Below are 23,174 nucleotides of genomic sequence, written 5' to 3' on the forward strand. Positions count from 1 at the left end.
TTTTTTCAAGGAGAATCACTTAATTCAGTACCATTCAAACTTTTTTGACAATGAATATAGTAAGAAATACATTTTACATCATAGACCAGGAATAGATAGATAGATATCAAGTAAGTTTCACAGAATACTGCATAGAATGTGCTCTATTTTCTATCCTATTCTATTCCATTTTTTTAACTTTTTTTTGTTTCAAATTTTTATTTAAATTGTAGTTAGCTAACATATAATGTAATATTGGTTTCAGGACTAGAATTTAGTGATTCATCATTTACACATAACACCCAGGGCTCATATCAACAAGCGCCCTCCTTAAGGCCCATCACCCATTTAGCCCACCCCCCACCCCCACCTCCCCTCCAGCAACCCTCAGTTTGTTCTCTATAGTTAAGTCTGTTATGGTTTGCTTCCCTCTTTTTCTTTTCCCTTCCCATGTTCTTCTATTTTGTTTCATAAATTCCACATGTAAGTGAAATCATATGGTATTTGTCTTTCTCTGACTGACTTCTTTCACATAGCATAATACGCTCTAGCTCTATCCACATCATTGTGAGTGGCAAGATTTCATTTTTTTTTTTTGATGGCTGACAAATATTCCATTATATATATACATACCACATCTTTTTTTCCCTTTTTTTTTTCTTCGAAGATTTTATTTAAATTCAAGTTAGTTAACATATAGTATAGTATTGGTTTCAGGAGGAATCTTTTTAAAAAGACATCTCTCCATATCCTTTGTCCTTTTTCCCTTCTTCCCTCATGCTGCCATTTGGAACCTGGATGTGATAGCTAGAGCTCCATCTTTAACCATAGGGAAAAAACACGCCCAAGTGAGAACAGAGCAAAAAACTAGAGCCCAGTTTGAGACCCAGGAAGAGCTGGAGCCACCTCCCTCTGATCAGTTGTGTGACAGAATTTTCCTTGTCTGTTACTTGAGTCAAACTTAGCCCTAACTGATGATGTTAGCCTGTATATCCTTGGGAAGTCCTGTGGGTCTTTCTTTTAAATATAGGTGTGTTTATTCCTTTAAAAAAATCCTCTTAAATTAAATAAGGAATCCACAGCTGTGAAGAGTTGCCTGGAGAAAAGCTACAAGATGATTCACTTGTCCGACTCTGGCCCTGCTCAACCCCTTCCTAATGTTCTCATGGTGCCAAGGCAGGGGGCAGGACTGTCTAAGGATTTAGAGCACCAAGCATTTTCCTGTGAATGCACAATAAGTATCCAGGGGTAGACAAAGAAATTAGTATGTAGAAAAGGACTGTAGCTAACTCAGAAACTATCATTTGCTCCTTGATCTACAGGCAGGTTGAAAGGAGACACTACCATCTAATGGACTCAGAGCACCAGGGCTGGAAGGAACCCAGGGGTTGTCTAGGCCCATGATCCTATTCTGAGATGCAGAAAGCAAGGTCCAGATAGAGAACAGCTGGTCACCTGCTGAGCTGGGACTAGGGTGCCCAAGTCCTCCAGCCACAGGTGAGATCTGTAACGGCTCTAGGATAATAAACTCCGAGACTCTGAGATGTTTGCATATATTGATTTCCCTCCAGAAAAAGTCAGGGATCATATTCAGTAACTGAGGATGCTGAAGTTCAGTGTTCTTGTCACTCCAGCACCCCCTGAGGCATCTGATTCATCATGGTACCCCCCACATGTTAAATGATAAATGCCAAGTCCAAGTAGGGGAACTGAACTTGGGGAGGTATCTACACTAGCAATCCCGTGGTATCTGTTATTAAGACATGTCTTAATATTCAGTGGCAAAATCCACTCACACTTCAAAACCCTGCTCAAGCATGGCTTACTCTGAGCGTTTGCTAAACCTGGTGGAATTTCAAACTCAATATGGCTGGTCATTCTGTACTTTGCTGATGCCTATAGGTGTCTGATACATTAAAGTCACATCTGTCTGAACTGTAGAAATGCTTTCATTTGCACAGAAATCCTGCACTCAAATGACTTAAACATCTACCATCTTATTTGATCCTAAATGGGATCCTCTGTAATAGGAAAAGCAGGGACTTTTATCTTTATCACCCAGAAAAAGAATCTGAGGCTCCAAGAGGTTGAGCAAGCCCATGATTAGTTGGTCTTCACGACTTCAGGAGGACGCACGTGGAGACTCACCACAGAAATTACTCCTCCTCCAGTCAACACAGACTCCTTTGGTCCGACAGAGGTGGGCGTACAGGGCAATCGCCTCACACACTTGTTCCTGGTGGCAACTGTCCTGCTGGCACATGGCGTAAAAGGTGGCTGGAGCCAGGAGCTGGTGGCATTCGGCAAACAGGGCTGAGAGGAGGAGCTGGCAGTGGGAACTGCTGGAGACAGGACACTGTTCCTCGGGAACAGGCTGGCACGTCTTCCCTGGCTGCTGTACCGTCCATTCCTGGATGAGCACCTTCCAGTCTGTGGTGACCGTGCCATCCCTCAGCATGAAGTCATTGGCCCCGTTCTCGTCGCAGATCCCTATACAAATGAGGAAAGACAAGATTGTTAGCCCTGGGTGCCCACCTACTGATGCTAGAGACCTGGCCATTCTCCATCCCGACCAGCGTCTGAAACTTATAACCAACCGGACCCAGAAGCACAAGCAGCCAAAAGTTCCGAGACTAGAGCGAAGGTTTATAAATGCAAAGTGGGGACAGTCAGGAGAATGTTCTCACCACAGAGACCATACATCTTCGAAGCAAAGGTCTTGGGGCTGAGCTGCAGCTGGAACTCATTGTTTTGTGGAGTGAATGTGAAGATGTGGCCAAGATGGTTGAATCTCATCTCATACATGATGGTGCCATAGACATTGACTTCTATGTCCCCACCCACATATGGGACAGAGACCAGTCTTCCATTCACTGTCAGCTGCCCAAAGAAGAAAATGACTCATCAGTGGTCATCACAATAAAGAATCTTAGAATTTCATCTTCGTTTCTTCCTGAGGTTACTGATAGTCCCTTTGCTTCTGCCACATTCAACTCCAGTGTCATCCACAAACTCTGATATCTGACAGCAGCTCTTCTAAGATGAAGGGGCTTTGCAGAGCTTGATGGGAGAACAGAGCATTAAAATCCTATACAGATGGCCTGAAAGCCCAGGGGTTAAAGCCAGCCTTGAGTCTGTGTACATTCAACAGGGAAGGGCAACCCCTTCCAGAAACACTGAGAAAGTTGCCTTTTGTCAGTTCATCAGGGTGGTGTCTCCAGGAGCATCTCACAGGACTATGTTAAGTTCATTTATGTATGTATGTATGTATGTATGTATGTATGTATGTATATATGTGTATTTTTGGTCACCAGCTCTTTGGAGGCCCCATTATACATCATATCAAACATACTAAAAGTCCCAGGGTGAATATAATTTTTGCTGTTAAAGGTTTTGGAAGGCTTTTTATCCTTTTGATTTTAAAATTTTGGACTTGAGCTACTCATTTAATATAGGACTAGCTATGATTTTTCAGCAATGAATGTGCATATTCAGAAATTCTTACAAAATGAGAAGAAGGTTACTACAAGTTACTTTCACATAATGAAATATTTGTGTTGTTTTTTTTTTTAACATTTATTTATTTTTGAGACAGAGAGAGACAGAGCATGAACAGGGGAGGGTCAGAGAGGGAGACACAGAATCTGAAACAGGCTCCAGGCTCTGAGCTGTCAGCACAGAGCCTGACGCGGGGCTCGAACTCATGGCCCACGAGATCATGACCTGAGCCGAAGTCGGACACTGAACCGACTGAGCCACCCAGGCGCCCCGAAATATTTGTGATTTCTAAATGAACAAGAAGTTGTCATATGTAGCCTTTTGTAAACAAACATTTATTTTTATCAGTGTTGCAGCTTTCCTCTCAAATTTTGGAGCCATACGTTTTGATCAGGCCCTAAATATTTTCAAAGGCCCTAATGTAGATCCTAAATATTCTCCTTTGGAAAACGCACAGGTCCTATGCACTGGGCTCATCATGCCTGCTGGGTAAACAGCTCTGGTGTCTCTCCCAATTTTCTGCCAGCACCAGAAACCAGCACTAGATTTGTAATGTAATGCTACCTAAAATGGATCCTTTCTTCCAAATCTGGGCCCAGAACAACATGAAATCATGCCACAAGGGAGATGAAAATAAGCTTCTCCTAAGAAGGTGGTGCTCTGCTGGTGGGGCAGAAGCTGGTGTGTCCCTAACAGACACACCAGCTAAAACCAAGTGCCACCAGAGGCTTCTTGGGGGTTCTGTTGCTGCCTTGCATGAGACCCACAGAAAGCACCTCTCACCTGCATGTCACTGTGGAGCTCAACTGAGAGGCCGTCATGTTTCACCTCAATGGACTTCATGCAGGCCTGCCTCGTCTCAGGGATGCAGGCACCATTATGGAGAATCACCTCCAGGTCCTGCTCCTTGTTTTGAAAGAGGACATAGGAACAGCTGCCAGTCAGCTTGAAATTCTGTCCATCAAAGGTCACAATGTGCCGGGTAGAGCTGCCCATGCACACACCTGAACAGGGGAGAGCAAAGGATGGATGTGACATTATCCAAACTCCCACACATGCAAAGAGGCAGATGTTACCATGTTGCAAACAGATAAATAGAGTTGAGCTCAGAACGAGCCCTTTGAGGTTATGTAGTCTAACTTCCTCCTTTTTACAGATTAGGAATCTGAAATTATGAGAGGTAGAGAGAACGGCTTAGCTAAGTAACACTTGGCCATTAAATATTTTTCTAGAGAAGGTTTAGAAGGACAAGTATCACAAAAAAACATGGAAAATTATACAACCATACTTCCAAAAAATGTTAACGTGTAAAGTGAATGATCTCTACAGGGATGCTTTGGCTCAGGAAACAAAGTTAAGTTTCAGGGTTGTTATGACTTGTTGAAATCATGAGGATCTAAGCATATCATGAGCTTATGAGCTCATTGTAAAGAAAGTTCACCTAAAGACACATGTGTCCTCTCAGCTGCCAAGTTTCTAATTGTACAAGTGGCCATGTTGACTTGATCCCTTAAGAGATGATCACACGAGAGAAATATTTCTGAAGCCAAAACAAATGATTGGGTCTCCACACTCCCTCATTTGCCACTCATTCATTCACACGATCAGCAAATTCTCAAGGGTCCTGTTAAAACACCACTTGGAAACACTCATCATCTTGCATCTGCATAAGATGATTCTGTAAAACCCTCCCATGGAAGGCACCACTGCCATGCATGATTTGAAAGCTAATCTTAGACCTAAAGGAAGTTGGAGATGAGCTTTCCAGAGCATCTGTGACCACAGCTATGGTGGTGGGTAAATAAAAGCCCAAGGACTGAGAGGCAGGCTCAGTGGTCTGTGAGGCTGCACTGATGTCCCTAGCTCATACCAGGTCCAGGCAACCTCCACCTGCATCCGTGGCCTGTGCGTCAAGCAGCACAGCCACTAACAAATGAAGAGGCTGGATGCACCATCTGTCAGAGCTGAGCAGCCTGCCTGGAGCTCTTCGACTCAAAATCCCCTGAGGCCCAGAGCAGTCAGTCACTCCCGAGGGGCACTTGATGCCCGTGCAGCAAGTGGTTCCCAACACTCCAGCTATGGAAAGTGTCACGTCTTCAGGAGATCAGCCCCTCTGCTATGAGGATGTTACAAGTCACAGGTAAAGAAGTATTAGCTCACACGTGGCAAGCTAGTGAGAATGGCTCTGCCCAGCGTCACATAAACTGTTACCATGAAGTGGGTGCTTCAGAGCCAGAGAAACTCAAGACTGAATTCTGTTCCACCCTGTGCTTATACTGTGACCTTGGATAAATTACTTCACTTCTGTGGTCCTCTCCTATGCCCTCTGCTGTCTTTGAACTGGTAGGGAGGATTTCTGGACTATGTTTTTAAGCAAAAAAGGCAAAGCTTATTTGTGAAGAAGGATGAACCTGAAATGAATGAGACTGGTTACCTGCAGGGAACATAAGTGGAAACTAGTAGAAAGCACGGAGGGATGGGAAGAGTGGAGAGACACTCTGAATAAACCTTTCTGTACATTCTCACATTTGGGGCAATGTTAGTAATTCACGTACAAGAACAAATGAATAAACTCAACAAGGATGGGGATGAGGGAAACCCAAAATGCAACACAAACAGAAACAAATTGAAATCATGGTAATAAATAACATAACTACACTGTTAGGGGAGAAACTAATCTAAATAATACAGGTGGGGTAGGCAGGAATGTACTATGTACTAAAGGCAAAAGACAAAAAGAATTGCATATGAATACTGTACTCTAGTTAGATTTGTTTTTCATCCAGGCATTGGTTAGCAATTCTGAAACTACTTTATGTGTATTCTGGGATTAAGCCAACATATAAATATATCGTGGATAATGAGAGCCAGACTCCTTACTGTGTGAGAGAGGGAGGTAGACATGTCAAAAGGACACAAGAGTCAAATTGAAAGGGTTCCCATTAGCCACATCTGAGACCATCAACCAAGAAAATAAATGATGCTAGTAATTGATTATACCCCATAGAATAAAGTAAGAACCAATGAGCCCATGTTGATACAAATAATTAACTGAATTAATCAATGACAGAGAAGGAAAAATTCTTCCTTTCAATGGAATTCCAACTAGTAAATGCGGAGGGGATGATGGAAATCAAAAATCACTATCTGGCAAACACAATAAAAACTGTTTCAGGTGAGGATCATCAATGCATGGTAAACTTAGTGGGTAAAAGTATATTTCCAGAGTTTCAAAATATCTCTGTATATGATCATTATTAATTACGAGGAGGAAAACGGTAATTTTACAGTGGAAAAATCTGGTAAATATCACCTAAACCAAGTGATCAAACTTAACGTCACCTGTAATGAGACAAATTGATATCCTGTGTCTCCTCTTGACAAACAAAAAAGATACAGCATGTCTTCCGGGGTATTCTTAACAAAATGTGTAACCTAAATCTAACCCAAATTGAGGGACATTCTACAAAATTACTAGCCAGAACTCTTCAAAAATGTCAAGGTCATAAAAATCAAAGAAATACTTAGGATCTGTTGTAGATTGAAGGAGACTACAGAAACATGACGACTTAATGTCATGTGGGATTCTGAATTGAATCCTACCTCTGAACAAAGGACATGAGTGGGACAGCTGATAAAAACTGAGTAAGATGTTTACAGGTGTACTTTATGGATGTTAATTCCTGATTTTGATCATTATACTGTGATTATATAAGATACACCAAGCTGGGTGAAGATACTCAGGAATTCTTTGTATCATTTGTACAGCTTTTTTTGTAAACCTGAAATTGTCCAAAATAAAAAGTTTTAAATATTTTTAATTTTAAAATGTTTTAAATGCTTAAAAAAATAGCCCAAATCTAGTTTTATTGCTTCTGATAAAAGAGAGTATAAAGAGTCAAGGTTATAAAAGGAGTCAAGAGGGGTATTGAGGGACTGGATTTAAGAAGACATTTGTTTGTACAGAGTTCCTATTGCATTGTGGGTCTCACACCCCCAGGTGCCCCACTAGGGACAACCAAGCCTTGTGAACAGGACTTTCAAGAGGCCACTCCCAGAGATGGGTTTGTGTATCATGCAGTTACAGGGACCCTGGACCAGTGTCTGAAACTTAACCTGAAGAATGTGAAAGAAAGAAGCTATTACTATTGCCCAGATGTGGCTTCCTGCTGTTTGAGGAAGCAGGCACACTCCACTCCCTGGAAAGGAGAAGCAGCAGGCAGCCCAACGATACAGAATCCTTCTGCACCCCAAGATTGAGTACCAGAGGAATAGAGCAGGGGAGCCTCTGAGAGCTGGCAAGGTAAAGTGGTCACCTTAAACACCTGCCAGGCCAGAGAGCACAGAGCCCTCTCACAGAAGCACCAGTCACGGGAGAACCTTCTTCAGAAGGTTCCCCAAGCTGGGGGAGAGGCAGAACACACCCCTTTCTTGGGGGCAGGCAGCACAAACTGGGAGTAGGGAGCTGTTTTAACTCTAACTCAAGGTTAAGGTTTTGGTGATTACACAGGAGTGGGCACCTAATTACCAAGTTGAGCCTTTGTTTTATAACTTAAAGTAACCATAGAACTCTTTATGAATAAACAGAGATGACACAGGTCTGGTAGCATTCTCATCCAGTCCAGGGAGATAATTTATCCTACTAAATAAACTGTCAAGGGAGGCCGAGGAATAAAATACAGTTTTGGTTTTATCCCACTGGTTGTGTCTATTTAACACAGGAATTATATGCCAGGTACGTATTACCTATGCAGCCATTTCTCCCAACCATGAGGCGGGGGCTCACCCTCCCCCACGGATGAATGCCCTCCACAGGGCTGCATAAAGATGGAGTTTACTATGTCCTCCTCATAAACGAGGCCACTGTGACGATGTACCATGGCACCCAACTCCCATCCAGCTCCAGGTGTGAGTGAAGAGTTTTCTGGGGGCGTCCCTCTCACTGTTCTACTTCTACAGCATAGACTTCTAATGACTTGCCAACAGCCAAGTTGAGAAAGAAACAATCAATTCTTCCTTCTGGTTATGCATTATCTGGGGAGGTGCTTTCCAAAGACACAGGAGGAGAACACCGATCCCTGGGACTGAATGAACATACATCCAAAAGACACAAGAGGGAGGGAACATGGGTGAAAGTAGCATTCTACATGTAGTGAGGAGGGAAAGGGGCTTCTGGTCTACCTCTCTGCACAGCCACACTAAAAGCACTGCCCCTGCAACACCACCCAGGGTGATGAAGCATCGGACTCACAGGGGCAGGTCCAACGGCAGCCACAAGTCTCCTCCACCCTGAGAGGGGGCTGGCTGTTGGGACATGATGGCCTCGGGCCTCGGTCACAGTTGACTCGATGACTCTTCAGCAAGGTCTGGCCATCTGGCAGGCAAGTAACTGTGTGACACTGGTCTGGCAGGGTCCAGATGTCCCCGGGCTACAGAAGAAAGAAGCAGATTCAGGCAGGTACAGGATGAGCCAGTCCTGCGCTAAGCCCATCAACTGGGCAACTGACCCGCTCTGAGGACACAGAGACTAGGACTTGGACATGGGCCCAAGCAGCAAGGATGCAGAACACAAGATTTACAGGTGGAACGTCCCCACACATCCACACACATGCACAAAAGCAGGATATAAGAGGGAGAACTGGACCAAGACCAAAGGAGGAAAAAGGGGGAACAAGCACCCCAAATACTCATTCTTATCTTTCTTTCAAAGCCAGCGCTGAAAGGAACTCACTCTCTTCTCATTCCCTTCCTCATCCACGCAAACTCCAAGGAACCCTGAAACAGACACAATTAAGATCTGAGTTCCGATTCCCAACCTGCAGCAGAAGCCATCACAAAGTCTGTGTGGCCCCAGGGCTAGTCCCGGAAGGGGACTTCACTCTGCAAAAAGGGTCTGACCAGGTTTGACTGTGAGTATATGCAGGTCCACCAGGTTAAGAGGTGGTCACCCTGTGGCTCTTCAGGCATGCTCTGTGGTTCTCAATAACTATGGTGATAACAACAGTAAGAACACAGCAATCTCTACAGGGCATGAAGCTTCTCAGGCCAGAAACTCCTTTTCCCATTTCATGTGTAGATCAGTGCCTAGTGAGGAGTTGGGGAGGAAATGAGGCAAGGTCCCAGAAATTCGAAAGAGACCTTTAAGAGTCCTTCCAGGAGAGCTATCTTCCAGCAGGAAAGGGCAATAACTCTAGTAGGTTTTGACTCAGAGCTAATCACATTAGGAAAATAAATAAAATCAGGTAAAAAGAATTATATACGATAAAAATAAAAATTCTAACCTAAGTCAGTTTAAGCCATGGCACTTTGATATTAGATTCTACATTACTGTTTTTCTAAGGCCCTATATACTCAGGCTGAGGGTGAATATAGGACATGGGGAAGAAGACCATGGTTTGCAGGCTGCTGGGGTTCCCTGCATCTGTCTTCCACTTCTTTGTTCAAGATCACTCTGCGCCAGCAAGCATGGGTTGTCTCTGCTAAAGTCTTGATGGACAGTTAGGATGGAAGGAGGGCTTTACACAGAGAACTTTCTGGTGGTCCCTCGGATGTTTTTAGTACAAACTTTCCATGAACAGAAACTTAAAGGTCCTGGTCTATGTAACAATCTTCATTCAAGGCCAGATCTTGTGCATGCATACCTTTGGGTCTCTAGAATGGGGTTTTTCCTTTTGAGGGGGTATGAAAGGCATTACAAGACTCACCAGAGCATAGCTTGTGGAAGAAGGAATTTCCTAGGGTGACCATGGTGGGAAGGTCTTCAATTCGCTGGAGCTTCACCACATTGGAGCTGGCCTTTGGGCCTGCCAAGATCCTCAGCTGGGCCTCATCATACCGATCCCCAATTCCAATGGGGATCACTGTCACTCCTGGGGTTAGCAGAGGAACAAGAAAGGGTCTGTGTTAACCTGCTTTGGTCAGGTGGGCCCAAAGTGGACTGACCTGAACCTATCCCCAGCATCTGTACAGAGCCTCATGCTTCCTAGATGGGTCACATAAAGTGACCCCATGAGCAAATATTCAGTCAGTCAACCAGTTTTAATGACACCACCCTGTGTCAGGTACTATTCTAAGCAATGGGGATACAGTGAGCCGAGCAGATGAAGTCCCTGTCTTTGTGGACCTTGCACCTGGCAAAGACAGACCAAAAAAACACACATATAAGGAAATCTCTAGTATTTCAGACGTGGGTAAGTGCTTAGGAAAAAACAAAATGAGATATGAGGATGGGAGTGCCCAGGGTAGAAGTGGGAATTACTGTTTCATGCAAGGTGGCTGGATAAGCATTTGATGACATTTGAGCAGAGACCTGAGGTGAGGACAGAAGAAGCCAAGAGGATGTCCCAAGCAGAGTGAACAATGAGCGAAGAGGCTCTGAGCAGCAGTCTGAATGTGTGCTCCAGGGTGGCTGGAGCAGACCAAACACGAGAGGAAGTGGGTCACAGACCATGCAAATCTTCACAGCCCACACAAGGACATAACATGTTCTCTGAACGAAAGGGGAAGCCAGTCAAGACTTTGGGGCAGAGGAGTGACATGGGCTGACCAGTCTTTAAAGGGTGGCTACAGCCACCATGTTGTTTATGAACTACAGGGGACAAGGATGGCAGTTGGGATTCCATCAGAAAGTTATTACAGGGGCGCCTGGTGGCTTAGTCGGTTAAGTGTCTGACTCTAGATTTCGGCTCAGGTCATCATCTCATCAATCATTAACCCATTAGGCAGGTACTGGAAAAGGGCTTGGCACATGTGAAGGTCTGATGGTTCTCACCACCCCATAATGAGTCCCTCTGGCCTCAGACGTGGTGAGGTGGTGAGACTGGGGACAGGGCAAGGACACCACACCACTTCCAAAAGGAAAGGTGTGGAGGTCTGACCCAGCCCCAGCCCTGGACACAAAGGGAAGCACTAAAAGTGACAGTTGAAAGCAAGCAGACAAATGAAGGACAAATGCATATTTATTACCGTTTGGTTTCTAAGTAACACAGGGATTGGTCCACTTCCTGCTGTTTGGAACCAGGCCACGGGTGGCTATTAAGCATTCACAACCATCAGGCCATCCAAAAGCAATCCCGCCAGCTGCTTTCAATCTTCTAGCAGGTTAGGAGAGTCTCGGGATTGCACACTGGACACTTACGGTTGGACCTGGCTGCATCGGCTGCAGCGTCCACCGAATCCATGGAGACACCCATGACCAGGATGACCACCACCTTCGAGGCTCCAGGCCTGGCACCGTGGACTTCTGAGGTGACATATCGCACAGCAAAGCCCAAAGCATCCCCTGAGAATGGAGAACAGTCCACACCAAGTCAGTCCTGACGGCAGGAAATGCTGGGCATCCTGTCTCATGGCAGATCCTTAGGTCAACCAAACAGAAGGATTCAGAGATGGAGAAACACACAAATCAGATCCGCAAGAGCATCCAGGCCCACACTTTACAGGGAGGGAAACTAGCCTAAAGAGCAAAGTGACTGGCCGAGGTCACTTAGTTACATATGCCAAGAATTAAGACCAGACGAAGCTCCTGCCTCCCAGCCCATAGCACCAGGTTACCAATTCGGTTGGGGCCTCCCTCCTGCTGCATGAGGTCCACGAGGCTCAGCAAATGGACTTTCTCATAGGCCACATTCCACGGCACGTCGATGGTGGTGATGCTTCCATACTGCAGCACTGACACCTGAGTGAGCTGAGGCCCTAACAGGAAAGACAACGTGGAAATCGCACTCTGGATCAGGTGGAGCCCCAGAAAGAGCTCCTTCCCAACCTGCTCCAACAGGTGCATCGCTCACCTATGTTGGCTTTTGAAATGAAAGCCTTCGCAAAACTCTTCATTTCACCAAAATAAGAAGCTGGCAAGCTGGAGGAGCCATCCAGGAGGAGGATCACATCCAGGGGCTGGCTGCAGTCTGCAAAGACACCAAGAGGGTGGGCACCCAAGTGAGCACACCAGGCCCACTGTAGCAGACACAGCATCCAAGAACATGCAGGATGCCACCCACCATGAGGAACCATGAAGGGGAGGGTGCCTCCACCGGTCCTGCATGATGGTTAACATGGGCCGGGAAAGGGGGAAGGGAACCCAGGAGTGCCCCAGGGTGGCAGACATTGGGAAGACTCCAAATCCACCCAAAGGCAGTTTAAATGCCTATAGATGAGAGCAAGATGCATCTGCTCCCTCAGTAACTGGAGGCTGCAACTCTTCTAGAATTGAGCAAAATATTGAAGAATAAGAGGGAGATGGCCAAAGGAAATGGGAGTGGCAGCATGGGGCTAGAGGGCGACTTCCATGCTCTCAAGTCTTATGGGCTGGTGAACGTGCTATAAGGTATTCCAACTATAAATGACCAGTGTGCATGGTAATGTTTGGGCACAGAGTCATGATCACAGCACAGAAACAACCTCTGGCCTGAAGGCCATTCCAGATTTGATCAGATAATGCTATTACCGTTCTCCTCAGCAGAAATATCACAAGAATTTAAATAAACCTGTGGCTCTGGTTAAAACAAAAACAAAGGCACTTAAAACAAGTGTGAGAATGAAGAGATATTAACTAAGAGACACTTACTCTGGTGTTAGTGTTTCATTTTCTTTGGGCAAATACCCAATAGTGGGATGACTGGATCATGTGGTAATTCTGTTTTTAATCTTTTGAGTAATCTCCATACTATTTTCCACCAATTTGCATTCCACCCACAGTGCACAAGGGTTCCTTTTTCTCCACATCCTCGAGAAGATATGTGCACCCTATGTTTACTGCAACATTATTTACAATAGCTAAGACATGGAACCAACCCAAGTGTCCTTCCATAAATGAATGGATAAAGAAGATGTGGTGTATATACATACATACATATACATGCACACAATGGAATATTATTCAGCGATAAAAAAAGAATGAAATAGTGACATTTGCAACAACATGGATGGAGCTAGAGCGTAGACCTAATGCTAAGTGAAATAAGTCAAAGAAAGACAAATACCATATGATTTTACTCATCTTTGGACTTCAAGAAACGAAACAAATGAACAAAGGAAAAAGAGACAAACAAACAAACAAAAAAATACATGCACACAAAAGACTTAAATACAGAGAAAAAAACTGTAGTTGGTTACCAGAGAGGGGGTGGGTGGGGGATGGGTGAAATAGATAAAGGGGATTAAGAGTACACTCATTGTGATGAGCACTGAGAAATGGATAGAATTGTTCAATCATTGTGTTGTACACCTGAAACTAACATTGTATGTTAATTACACTTAATTAAAAAAAAAAAAAACAATCAAGTTCTTTGGGGAAAAAAAGAAATCAGTTGTTCTGGGATGGTCCCAAACACACCAAGGACTGTCTTAAACATTCCTGTGCTCTAGAACTAGGAGCTGATTAGACATTAGTATCAGTTAAGGAGGCAACAATAGCAGTAGCAACCAGTTTTTGAGCACTTGGCTATGTCCTGGGTACTGCCCTAAGCATTTTACAAGTACTATTGTCATCCCCACTTTTTATAAGGAAACATATACACAGAGGTATTTGCTCAAAATTGCTCAAAACCATTACAAAAATAAATTGCCCCAAATCACCCAGCTAGTAAGCGGCAGAGTTGAATTTCAAACTAATGCAGTCTGGTTCCAGAATCTGAGGATGCAACCCTCCGCCTGTCACCCAACTTCTGGCCTTGCCCCAAAGAACACCAGTTACTTAGAGTAATTTTACCCATCCAGTGCGGTCAAAGCTGAGAGTCCCCAGACTGAACAGGTTATCTCCAAAGCAAGGAGTGGGATTAGGTGGGGATGAGGCTGTGGGATAAACCAAAACTTGTATTTTTTTTACTCTACATCATTGGTATTGTTTATATTTTAACAATAGCCTTGTATAACCTTTGAATTTATAAGCTCCTTTCCCCAAAAGGCTCGTACTCTAAAGGCGAGGATTTGACTGAAGATACAGAGCAGAAAAGCAGGATTAGTACCCAAGAACTGCATCCCCGCCAGCTCTCAGCAGCTCTCTCACCAGGCCAGGTGCCCGCATACCTGGGGTGGGGGAGAGGGTAGGGATCTGCAGCCCGTCTCCAGAGCAGCACCTCTGCAGCACCAGATCAGGAGCCTCTTGGGGGAGCACGCCAAAGTCCTGGATGAGGATGGGGGCATTGGGCCAGCTGAGCTGCTCCAGCTCCGGCAGGTTGGCATGAGGGCCCACTCCGATGGGTACCACCTGGATGTCTCCAGGCATCCGCTTGATCTCATCGGAGGCGGGGTTTCCAGTGACCATGTAGACCAGGTTAGGTGCCTGCTCCCGGTCCCCCTGGCTGGCTGAGAAGCTGTGTTCAGACAGGTACTGCAGGGCCAGTCCAGTGTTGGTCCTATTGCCACCCCGGTATCGGATCTCCCGCACCTGCTGCAGGACCTCACCCTTGGACTGGGCCTCCCTGAAGGTGTACTCCACGGTCACCATGTACGAGTACTGCAGCACTGTGATGTGGATGCCGTCCTGGCCCACATCCATGCGCCGAATCACCTCCTCCATGAACTCCCTGCTCTTGTTAAAGTTGGCCTCACCAATTTTGTCGGACCCTTCCAGGACAAACACCACGTCCAGAACCGTGGGGTTCCTTTTGGGTCCCGAGGATGAAACCCCCATGAGCCCTGGACCCACAGTGACTGGTACCATAGGGGGATGCTGGGTAGGGGCAGGCGCTTCGGGGGCAAGGTCACAGAGGTAGTTGATAATTTTATCCCTTTGCTGCTCCAGCTCGTCCACACCACTGAGCACAAAGGCCTTGTTCTCGGGGGCCTGCTTCTCAATGGTGTGGATCTGCCTGAGGTTGGCATGGGGCCCGATGCCCACCGGGATCATGATGACTTTCTTCTTCTTCAGGGCCTGCACGTAACGGATCAAATTCCGGGCCAGCCTCTGGGGCTCCTGGCTGGCCATCAGGAGCAGGGCAATGCGGGATGCTTCAGGGCGATCAATCTTGCCAAAGATCTGGAACAGAGTGTACTTCAAGACCTCGCTGGTGGAGGCCACCTCACTGCCTGCATACTTCACCTGGCTGGCAATGCGCCGTAGCTCCGAGGGTCGCTTCCGGTCCTTGAGCTGGATGTAGGCGTGGGAGCCGTCATGGTACTCCACCACGGCCACGCGGATCCGCTTCTGGGAGATGTGCAGACGCTCCATCATGCCCACCACAAAGGCCTTCAGCACTTCGAACTCAGCCTCGGACAGCTTGGAAGAGCCGTCTAGCAGGAAAACCAGGTCCAGAAGCCTGCTGCAATAGAAGTCGTGGAGGGGCGGCTCCGGGGTGTCCTCCACGTATGGGGTGGTGGCTCTGACCGGGCCTTCTGTGGGGGGCACCACTAGGCCTTCAGACTCCCTGCAGGCCTCACAGGTGAGGTTGACACCATCACAATGACTGCGGTAGAGAGAGAAAACCAGGAGTGGTTCGGGAAAAACTTTTGGGCACTCCTCAGCCTTATTTAGAACCATCCCACATATATTCCCATAGAACTGCCTGCCTGGCCTGCCTGAACTGAGGTCCCATGAATCACTCCCCACCTAAGTGACACAGCATTCTTTAACATATGTCCCCAAATAGCACCTCTACACATGCAGCAATAGGCCTCCCTTTATTCTAGAAGCCAAAGCTTTAATCCATCATAGCACCTGAGGAAGAACCTTTCTTGCTTCTAGGATATCCACACTGCCACTCAAAGTTGATGTCTTTTCAACCTACATCTCTAATAGCATAAATATTTAATTATAATCCAAACCTTCTTCCAAGTGTCTCCAAAGACAAATAATGCTCTAAAAGAATGATGCTGACCAAGACTGGTAAAGGTCCTATTGAAGATAAAGGCTTTACAGTATTTTCTGTGACAATTTAAGCTGTATGAATTTTGTATAATATGTTGGGCCTCAAGAAAAAGAGAAAAAGGTGGATTAAAAACGTTTTGGAAAGATGAATAAAGATTCAAAATCCCAACTTTATCCCAGAACAAAGTTGGGAATGTCCAAGATGTTAGGGGAAAAGACAGTGGCTTGTTCATTCATTCCTCCAAGGGCCATGCGGTGAACACCTGTCATGTGCCAGGGAGAGGCTAGGCCCTGTACCCAGCCCCAAGCACAAGTCTGCAGCAGAGCCCTTACCCTCATACAAATTCCTGCACTACCAAACCAAGTTCCCAGACCCTTCTGGTCACTCCTCACCAGCGTCCTAGAGATGGCAAGGTATACCAAACCACAGGTGAAATCAAGCTGCCCCGTGGTGGAGACCCACAGAGGTTGGGACCATCCCCTATACGTACTCTCCGCCTTTGAGGCCACTTGCCCTCAGCAACCCCAGTAAAGCTGAGAGGCAGCAGTTCCCTGAGCCTTGAGAAACGTCCCCTGTGCCTTGCCTCTCATGCAATGTCCCCAGCCTGTTTTGGAATTATTGCACACAGCTGTCTGAAGCCACAGTGTGTACCCTGGTAGCTGCCCTCCCCATGGGACAGCAGAGGGAAGCCGGGAGAGGGCTCCAAGCTCTCATGCCTGTGTGGCTCAGAACCCCAAGTCAGTGTCAGCTTCTCCCCTTTTTCATTCCTTACGGTCTCCATTTCAGCATGGGGAAAGTGGGCAGGCAGAATCGTACTTGGAAGTTAATTCTTACTTCCCCCATGGTCCACACGATTTATTGCTTCAATTCTTGGTTAACAATGCGTGAGTGCCATACTCTCTAGTTTCCTGTGTCTGCTAGAAAATTAACCCCGGACACTGTTCCCCTTGTTTGTACAGATGGCAGTGGTGGGATCTGACTCTGGCAGCTGTGGCCACAGCCCTTCCCCAGAAAATGTAAGTTCTCAAGTTCAAGTTCCCACAAGGCTCGATCAGTGTCAGGGCGTGGTGTTAAACACATCAACATCTGAACACATGTTCCCTACTTGGGAGCAGAGCTTCAGAAAGTTCAGAGCTCACCCTGAGGACTCCTTCTCACCTCCCCAAAGTCCAGTTCCCAGAGGTAATCCAAGTGAGAACCCAGGGTGCAGTGATAGTGTCTTCCCTCCCAACTACAAAAGCCCCATCCTGGGACCTTGGCTGTGGCCCCAAGGTGTCTATGTCACACTGAGGGGTCGGGGCTCTGAGTAAAAAGCAATTTGACTTCCATAGGTATCTGTCTTTGGACTAGATGTGACCTCCAGGGACAATAATGTGAGAAATAAGGGAGAGGATTCATTTTCAAAAGTACCAAATAAAAGTTGTATTGTCTAACAATGAGTTTACAACCTACTGGAAATATGTACAACTGACCCTCACAATGGAGTCCCAAACCCTTAGATACTTCACTTCCTAGGTCTTCCCCTCTCCATTTCTCAGGCTTATTTTTGCAGGCTTGGCAATGAGCATGCACCAAAGAAAACAGGGAGGAGGGACTGAAAGGTCTCTGTGTCACCTCAGGGAATGAACATTTGTTCCTACCAGACTACTTTTTGCCCTTCATGTGCATAGGAGACATCCAGGTAAGGCTGTAACCTCTGTAGTACTCAAACCAATGAAGAATTGGGGGAGGGACTTCTGCTAGGAGATAAATTGTCTGTGTAACTGCCCCGAGTGCTCCTGTCCATCAGATACCCACTCTTGCAAGAAGGTTGATTAAAACCTCGCTTCTTTGTGCTCTGAGTCTCTGCGTCCCTCCTTTCATTGGGTCAATGGGCTTATTTCTAACAGTAAGAGACTATATCCTTCCACAAGATGGAAGAAACGAAAATACTTCAGTCTCTCAAGAAGTGTTTTCTGGGGACGCAATGTAGTCTGTCCTTAAAGAGAGAGAAGCAAAGTCTAGAAATAAAACAAAACAAACACTCAACCTCTCAACTAACATAGCAAGCTCCTCCCCAAACCTACGTCTCTGAAGAGGCCCCAGAAAACATCACTTCAAACACCAGAGGGTCTGTTTTACCAAATTTGGCAGTGCTCAGGGTCATTGGGGTTCAAGGTGATTTTCTTCCCTGAGGCCAAGCGACGACCAGCCACCTCACACACAGGACAGTCTTTGGGGTCGATGCAGGTCTGCAAAAGCTCATCCAGGATTTTCCCTGCATGACAAACCCCCCATTAGGAAGAAAACTCTCACCTTTCCCACAAGGAAGACTCGCTTTTTAGCTAAAGGAGCCTCTACCAGAAGCTAGCTCTGCCCGCCTCCCTCAAGGGCCACCTCACCACTTAGAAAGCAACTCTCTTTCTTTGGGCCTGGTGTATCCCTCTGTAAGACTGGGAGGGGATATTCCTTCCCCCTAACTCACCATGCCCAAGCCTCAGGACAAATGAAATCTTATCTCCAAGGCTGTTTTCACTCCACCAAAGAATATATTTGATTACCCTAGATCTGTGCTATCCAATAGAGTGGCCAGTAACCACAGGCAGCTAGTAAAATTTCAATGTAAACCGACACTAAATAAAATTGAAACTTCAATTCCTCAGACACAGGAGCTACCTTTCCACAGAACTTTCCCACCATTCCAGAAAGTTCTATCAGAAAGTGCTCTCAATGGTAAGCCCATAAATAGGCAGACACAAGCACGGTACAGGAGCTGAACTTGACAAAAATCATAGCTGGCCTGGCTTGGATGAAAGGGCACCTGGAAGCAGAACCCAGGGTGGTAAGGACAGGGACAGGACACCACGGGGTGAAGTTGAGCACCACCAGGAAGCACCTTTCCTGACAGCCCAGCCCCGCCCTCCAACCCTTCCTGACCCAGGACAGTTGACTTACCCGGAGGGCAGTGTGCATGGCAGCCTTCCACACACTGCACCGGGCATGCCAGTGGCTCAGGATGCTGGCACGTGATGGGACAGGCCGGGGCACAGCTGTTATAGCGCCATTCACACTCATACCCGTTCTCGTGGAGATTCCTCTCCTCGCAGCTCTGGGCTGTGTAGATAGAACATGAGCAGGCACCCTGTGCCACCCGAGAAGATGGGAGGGCACCAAAGTCCCCAAAGAGATGGTAGTGAGATCCATGGTGGTGACGGCCCTGGGGGAAGTGATGATGCCGGTGGGGAACTAAGCAGCATGTGAGTCACCAGTATTAGAGGCTGCCCAGGTTTTAAAGCACCTAAGCCAGGAACCTAATGGTTCTGAATCTGTTCTCCATATAAAAACATTCAGCTGCTCCCACCCAAGGAAGACTCTCTATAAATAATGTATGCATTGATCACTCACATTGGCAAATATAATAGCATCTAATTAAAGATACTGAATTTAATTAAAATATTGACTTCCTTCTTCTTTTCATCACTGTTTCATCTTCTCCCTCTTCTGGAATTTCTCTATGTATTAATGCCTTCAATCACTGTCCCCTCTTCCTACTCACTCACATCAATGTCTTTTTTTTTTAAGTTTATTTCTTTTGAGAGAGAGAGAGAAAGAGCGAGCATGGGGGAGGGGAAAAGAAAGAGGGGGAGATAGAATCCCAAGTAGGTGGCAAGATCATTACCTGAGCTGAAATCAAGAGTCGGATGCTCAACTGACTGAACCAACCAGGCATGCCCATCAATGTCTTAACTCCCTTCAACCCTCAGCCATCTGTCCCCATACAGGAGCTCTATGTTCTCTCCCACGAAGGAGTCCTCCCACACCCCACTTAGGGGTGTTAAAGTCTAGATCCATGAGAGATGGTGTCTGAGGGACATCAGGACTCACGACACAATGTGGCTGTCCTCCAGGCCACCACCTTGCCGTGCTGGGCACACACGTGGGCGTAGGCAGCAATGGTGTCACAGAAGCAGGCACAGTCCCCAATGGACTCACAGGAGCAAGTGTCATAGATGCAAACATCCAGGAATGGGTCAGGGTCCACCTGCAAGGGAGTCTCAGGGTAGCCTAGGTCTGGGCAGAATTCAGGAACCCTGGCTCTTGGTCTGGGGGAAAATATTCTGGTGATCAGAGTAGGGCAACTGGGGCTCCAGGGTAGAAGGAGAAATGCTGGTCAGTGGCCCCAACAGGGAGTGGGTACAAAGGCATACTAATTCCTAGTCCTAATCTGGATTCCAACAAGAAAAGCTGAATAGAGGAGTGTTGCTGGCCTTTCATAGGATGTGATATGCCTTAGAATTTTTCAGAACGTTCTCTTCTATCCATCGTCCCACATACCTGCTCAGCCAGCCAGCCATTCCCATAACCCACACTCAACCTCACAGGTGTTAGCTCTTTCTCATAAACACATACATGCTGGTTGCCTTCTTCCTTTGCCTCAAAACGAAGGAAGGAACACATCAGGACTGCTCATGCTGCCTCACTGGGGCACTGTGGGGCTATTCCGCTGGACTGTAGGACTGGCCTGGGCCTCCCAGACTCCGCCCCCCAAGCTTCCCACTCACTACCCACATTAGATCTCAGTAACCCCTTCTCACCTTCCCTGCCCGCCCCCACACACTGCTGCACACACTGGCCTTTTCCAAGGTAGTTGTGGTAGGAATGAATTCAGACATTAAGCGCATCATTGTTTCCAACACATTCCAACAATCCTGATCTCCCTGGCTGCCTCACTATCTTCCTTCCTCCAACCGAGATGCCCAGGGTGTCCACCCAACTAGCCAACCCTAGGTACTCTCTGAAGTATCCTCAGGAACTAAAAGTCACTGGATAGATAAAAGGATTGCTAAGACTGGTTTCATACATGTGGTGCTACAGAGCGCATGCGTGTGTACGTGGCTGTGTGCGTGCACATATACATATATACACGTGTACCCACACAGAGACCCACATACATGTGCACACAAGTTCTAAGACCGAGGCCAAAAGAGAAGCATTGGCAGATGCCCAGAAGAGCTCTGCCTTGCATAGAAGAAAAATGGTTCACCAGGAATTGCTCTCCTCATACACTGTCCTTTATGCATTCTGTTTCCCAGCCTGAAGCCGAGAAAGGGAGTAAAAAGGTGACTTGATGGAGACCAATTCAAAGCCTCCAAGGTGGTGTCCACAATTAGAAGCTCATGCTCCAAGTGCCCAAGCCACTCGGCCAACCCTTAGCAGTCTTCTGCCTCCAATGACCCCACAGCCCTCACCAGCCTGTTGCAGTCCTGGAAAATATCACTGGTGAGGATCCTGCAGGAGGAATCCACCATTGTCTGCTTCATGACGTTGCTGTGACAGGTAGCAGGGGATGAGTCCAGTGGTACCTGGGGAATAGGCAAGAGGACACAGATGGACCAAAACACAGCCCAGAAGGATCCAAGAGACCCTCCTCTGGAGCCATGCCTCCACTGAAGTTCATACCACCCCCCCTCCACCCCACCCCCCTCCAACCCCCATAAAACTGATGGGGATGTTCCAGGAAGCACGCTTCTTGGGCTCAGTCCACACAGAGACCCCAGACATACTTTCCTGGTGTCGGCACACCGCGGGCTCACTTTCCAGGAATTCCCAAAGTCCACGGGATCTTCTTCCACTTGGAGGCTGCTGGTGGTGAAGTCATTGTTCTGGATGCCATCAAAATTCCCACATAGACCACACACTTTCTCCTAACAGACAAGATGAGATCATGAGCACTGTAAACCTTGGAGCAAACTCTCTTACTCGGGGAAAGGAGAGTTCTGGGCAGCAAAGAAGGCAGGTTCATCAGAAGAAGGAGAGGCTGGAAAAAGGACAGGGACGGAGACCCAGAAGCAGACCAGGATAATCGGCAAAGCCTTGTCCTTGCCAAGGTTTTTCCAGGCTTCCTCATGTCCCCCATCTTCAAGTTAAACAGAGGTCATTCACAGAGAGAGACAACCTGCTCCAGTATAAACCATCACTCTCCCCAGCAACAGGCTGAGCAGAAAGAGGAGCCAGTTCAACATCACATCAGTGAGAGTGTACAGATCCAAAGAGGGAACATTCTAGTCATACTTTACTGTGGACAGTGTAATAACGCAAGCCCATTATCTGGACAACTGCAGCCTGTCCAGAACAGTCTGGCTAGGATTCTGCTGTGTGTCAAATGCCACCAGGGTTGACATAATATCTTATTTGTCTCTGTGTTCACCTATCATGTATACAACATGCAAGCATGGGCAGCTACGAGTCCTAAACAAGTGATTGCTGAATGAATGGAAACCATCACATAAAAACTATGTAAAGAACTAGAAATATCTAGCCTGGAAAACAAAGCGTATTATGCTCTTACAACATACTTAGAGCCCTGTCTTGAGATGTGACTTGCTCTCTTTTGTTTCAATACAGAGAATCTATTTGGTACAAGGATGAACTTACTGGGAAACATATAAGAAGAGTGTTCACATAATTGGACGAAAGGCCTACTCATAGTAGGCCCCTCATAGTACGGCCCCTGCCCTTATTAACTACCATTCACTCCAGTCCCTCTTCTCCAGCCACAGTGGCCTCCTTGTTCAAATACCCCAAAGGCCATCCACTGTAGGGCCTTTGAACATGCTATTCCAACAGCTTAAATTCTTTTGTCTGGATATTTACATGATTCACTCCCTCCCTTCCCTGAAGACTCTGCTCATGTTACCTTTTCAGACAGGTCTCATCAGACCAACCAATCTAAAATAATAGCCCCATTAGAATACAATCTCCACCAGGGTTGTGTCAGGCAACACCGTGCCCCCCCTGCAAAGATGTCCATGCCCTAATCCACACATGGCAAGAGGAACTTTGCTGATGTGATTAGGTTAAGGATCTCAGGATGGGAAGGTTGTCCTGGACAATCTAAGTGGGCCCAGTATA

General features: G+C 46.6%; 1 protein-coding gene across 1 annotated transcript in view; it reads right to left on the reverse strand.

Annotated features, from left to right (window-relative positions):
• The window catches only part of VWF (von Willebrand factor), a 137,783-nt gene that overhangs the window by 30,818 nt on the left and 83,791 nt on the right, over positions 1-23,174 (reverse strand). Inside the window, exons 23-37 of the mRNA XM_042945594.1 lie at positions 21,827-21,967; positions 21,512-21,625; positions 20,148-20,304; positions 19,218-19,376; positions 18,405-18,540; positions 14,503-15,881; positions 12,267-12,383; positions 12,031-12,171; positions 11,615-11,758; positions 10,182-10,346; positions 9,209-9,252; positions 8,729-8,906; positions 4,261-4,481; positions 2,667-2,859; positions 2,128-2,469 (exon numbers count right to left, since the gene is read on the reverse strand). Coding sequence (XP_042801528.1) covers positions 2,128-2,469; positions 2,667-2,859; positions 4,261-4,481; positions 8,729-8,906; positions 9,209-9,252; positions 10,182-10,346; positions 11,615-11,758; positions 12,031-12,171; positions 12,267-12,383; positions 14,503-15,881; positions 18,405-18,540; positions 19,218-19,376; positions 20,148-20,304; positions 21,512-21,625; positions 21,827-21,967 — 3,631 coding nt within the window. The remainder of the gene's footprint in view (positions 1-2,127; positions 2,470-2,666; positions 2,860-4,260; positions 4,482-8,728; positions 8,907-9,208; positions 9,253-10,181; positions 10,347-11,614; positions 11,759-12,030; positions 12,172-12,266; positions 12,384-14,502; positions 15,882-18,404; positions 18,541-19,217; positions 19,377-20,147; positions 20,305-21,511; positions 21,626-21,826; positions 21,968-23,174) is intronic.

This window comes from Panthera leo, chromosome B4 (assembly GCF_018350215.1).
Source record: "Panthera leo isolate Ple1 chromosome B4, P.leo_Ple1_pat1.1, whole genome shotgun sequence".
NCBI lineage: Eukaryota > Metazoa > Chordata > Mammalia > Carnivora > Felidae > Panthera > Panthera leo.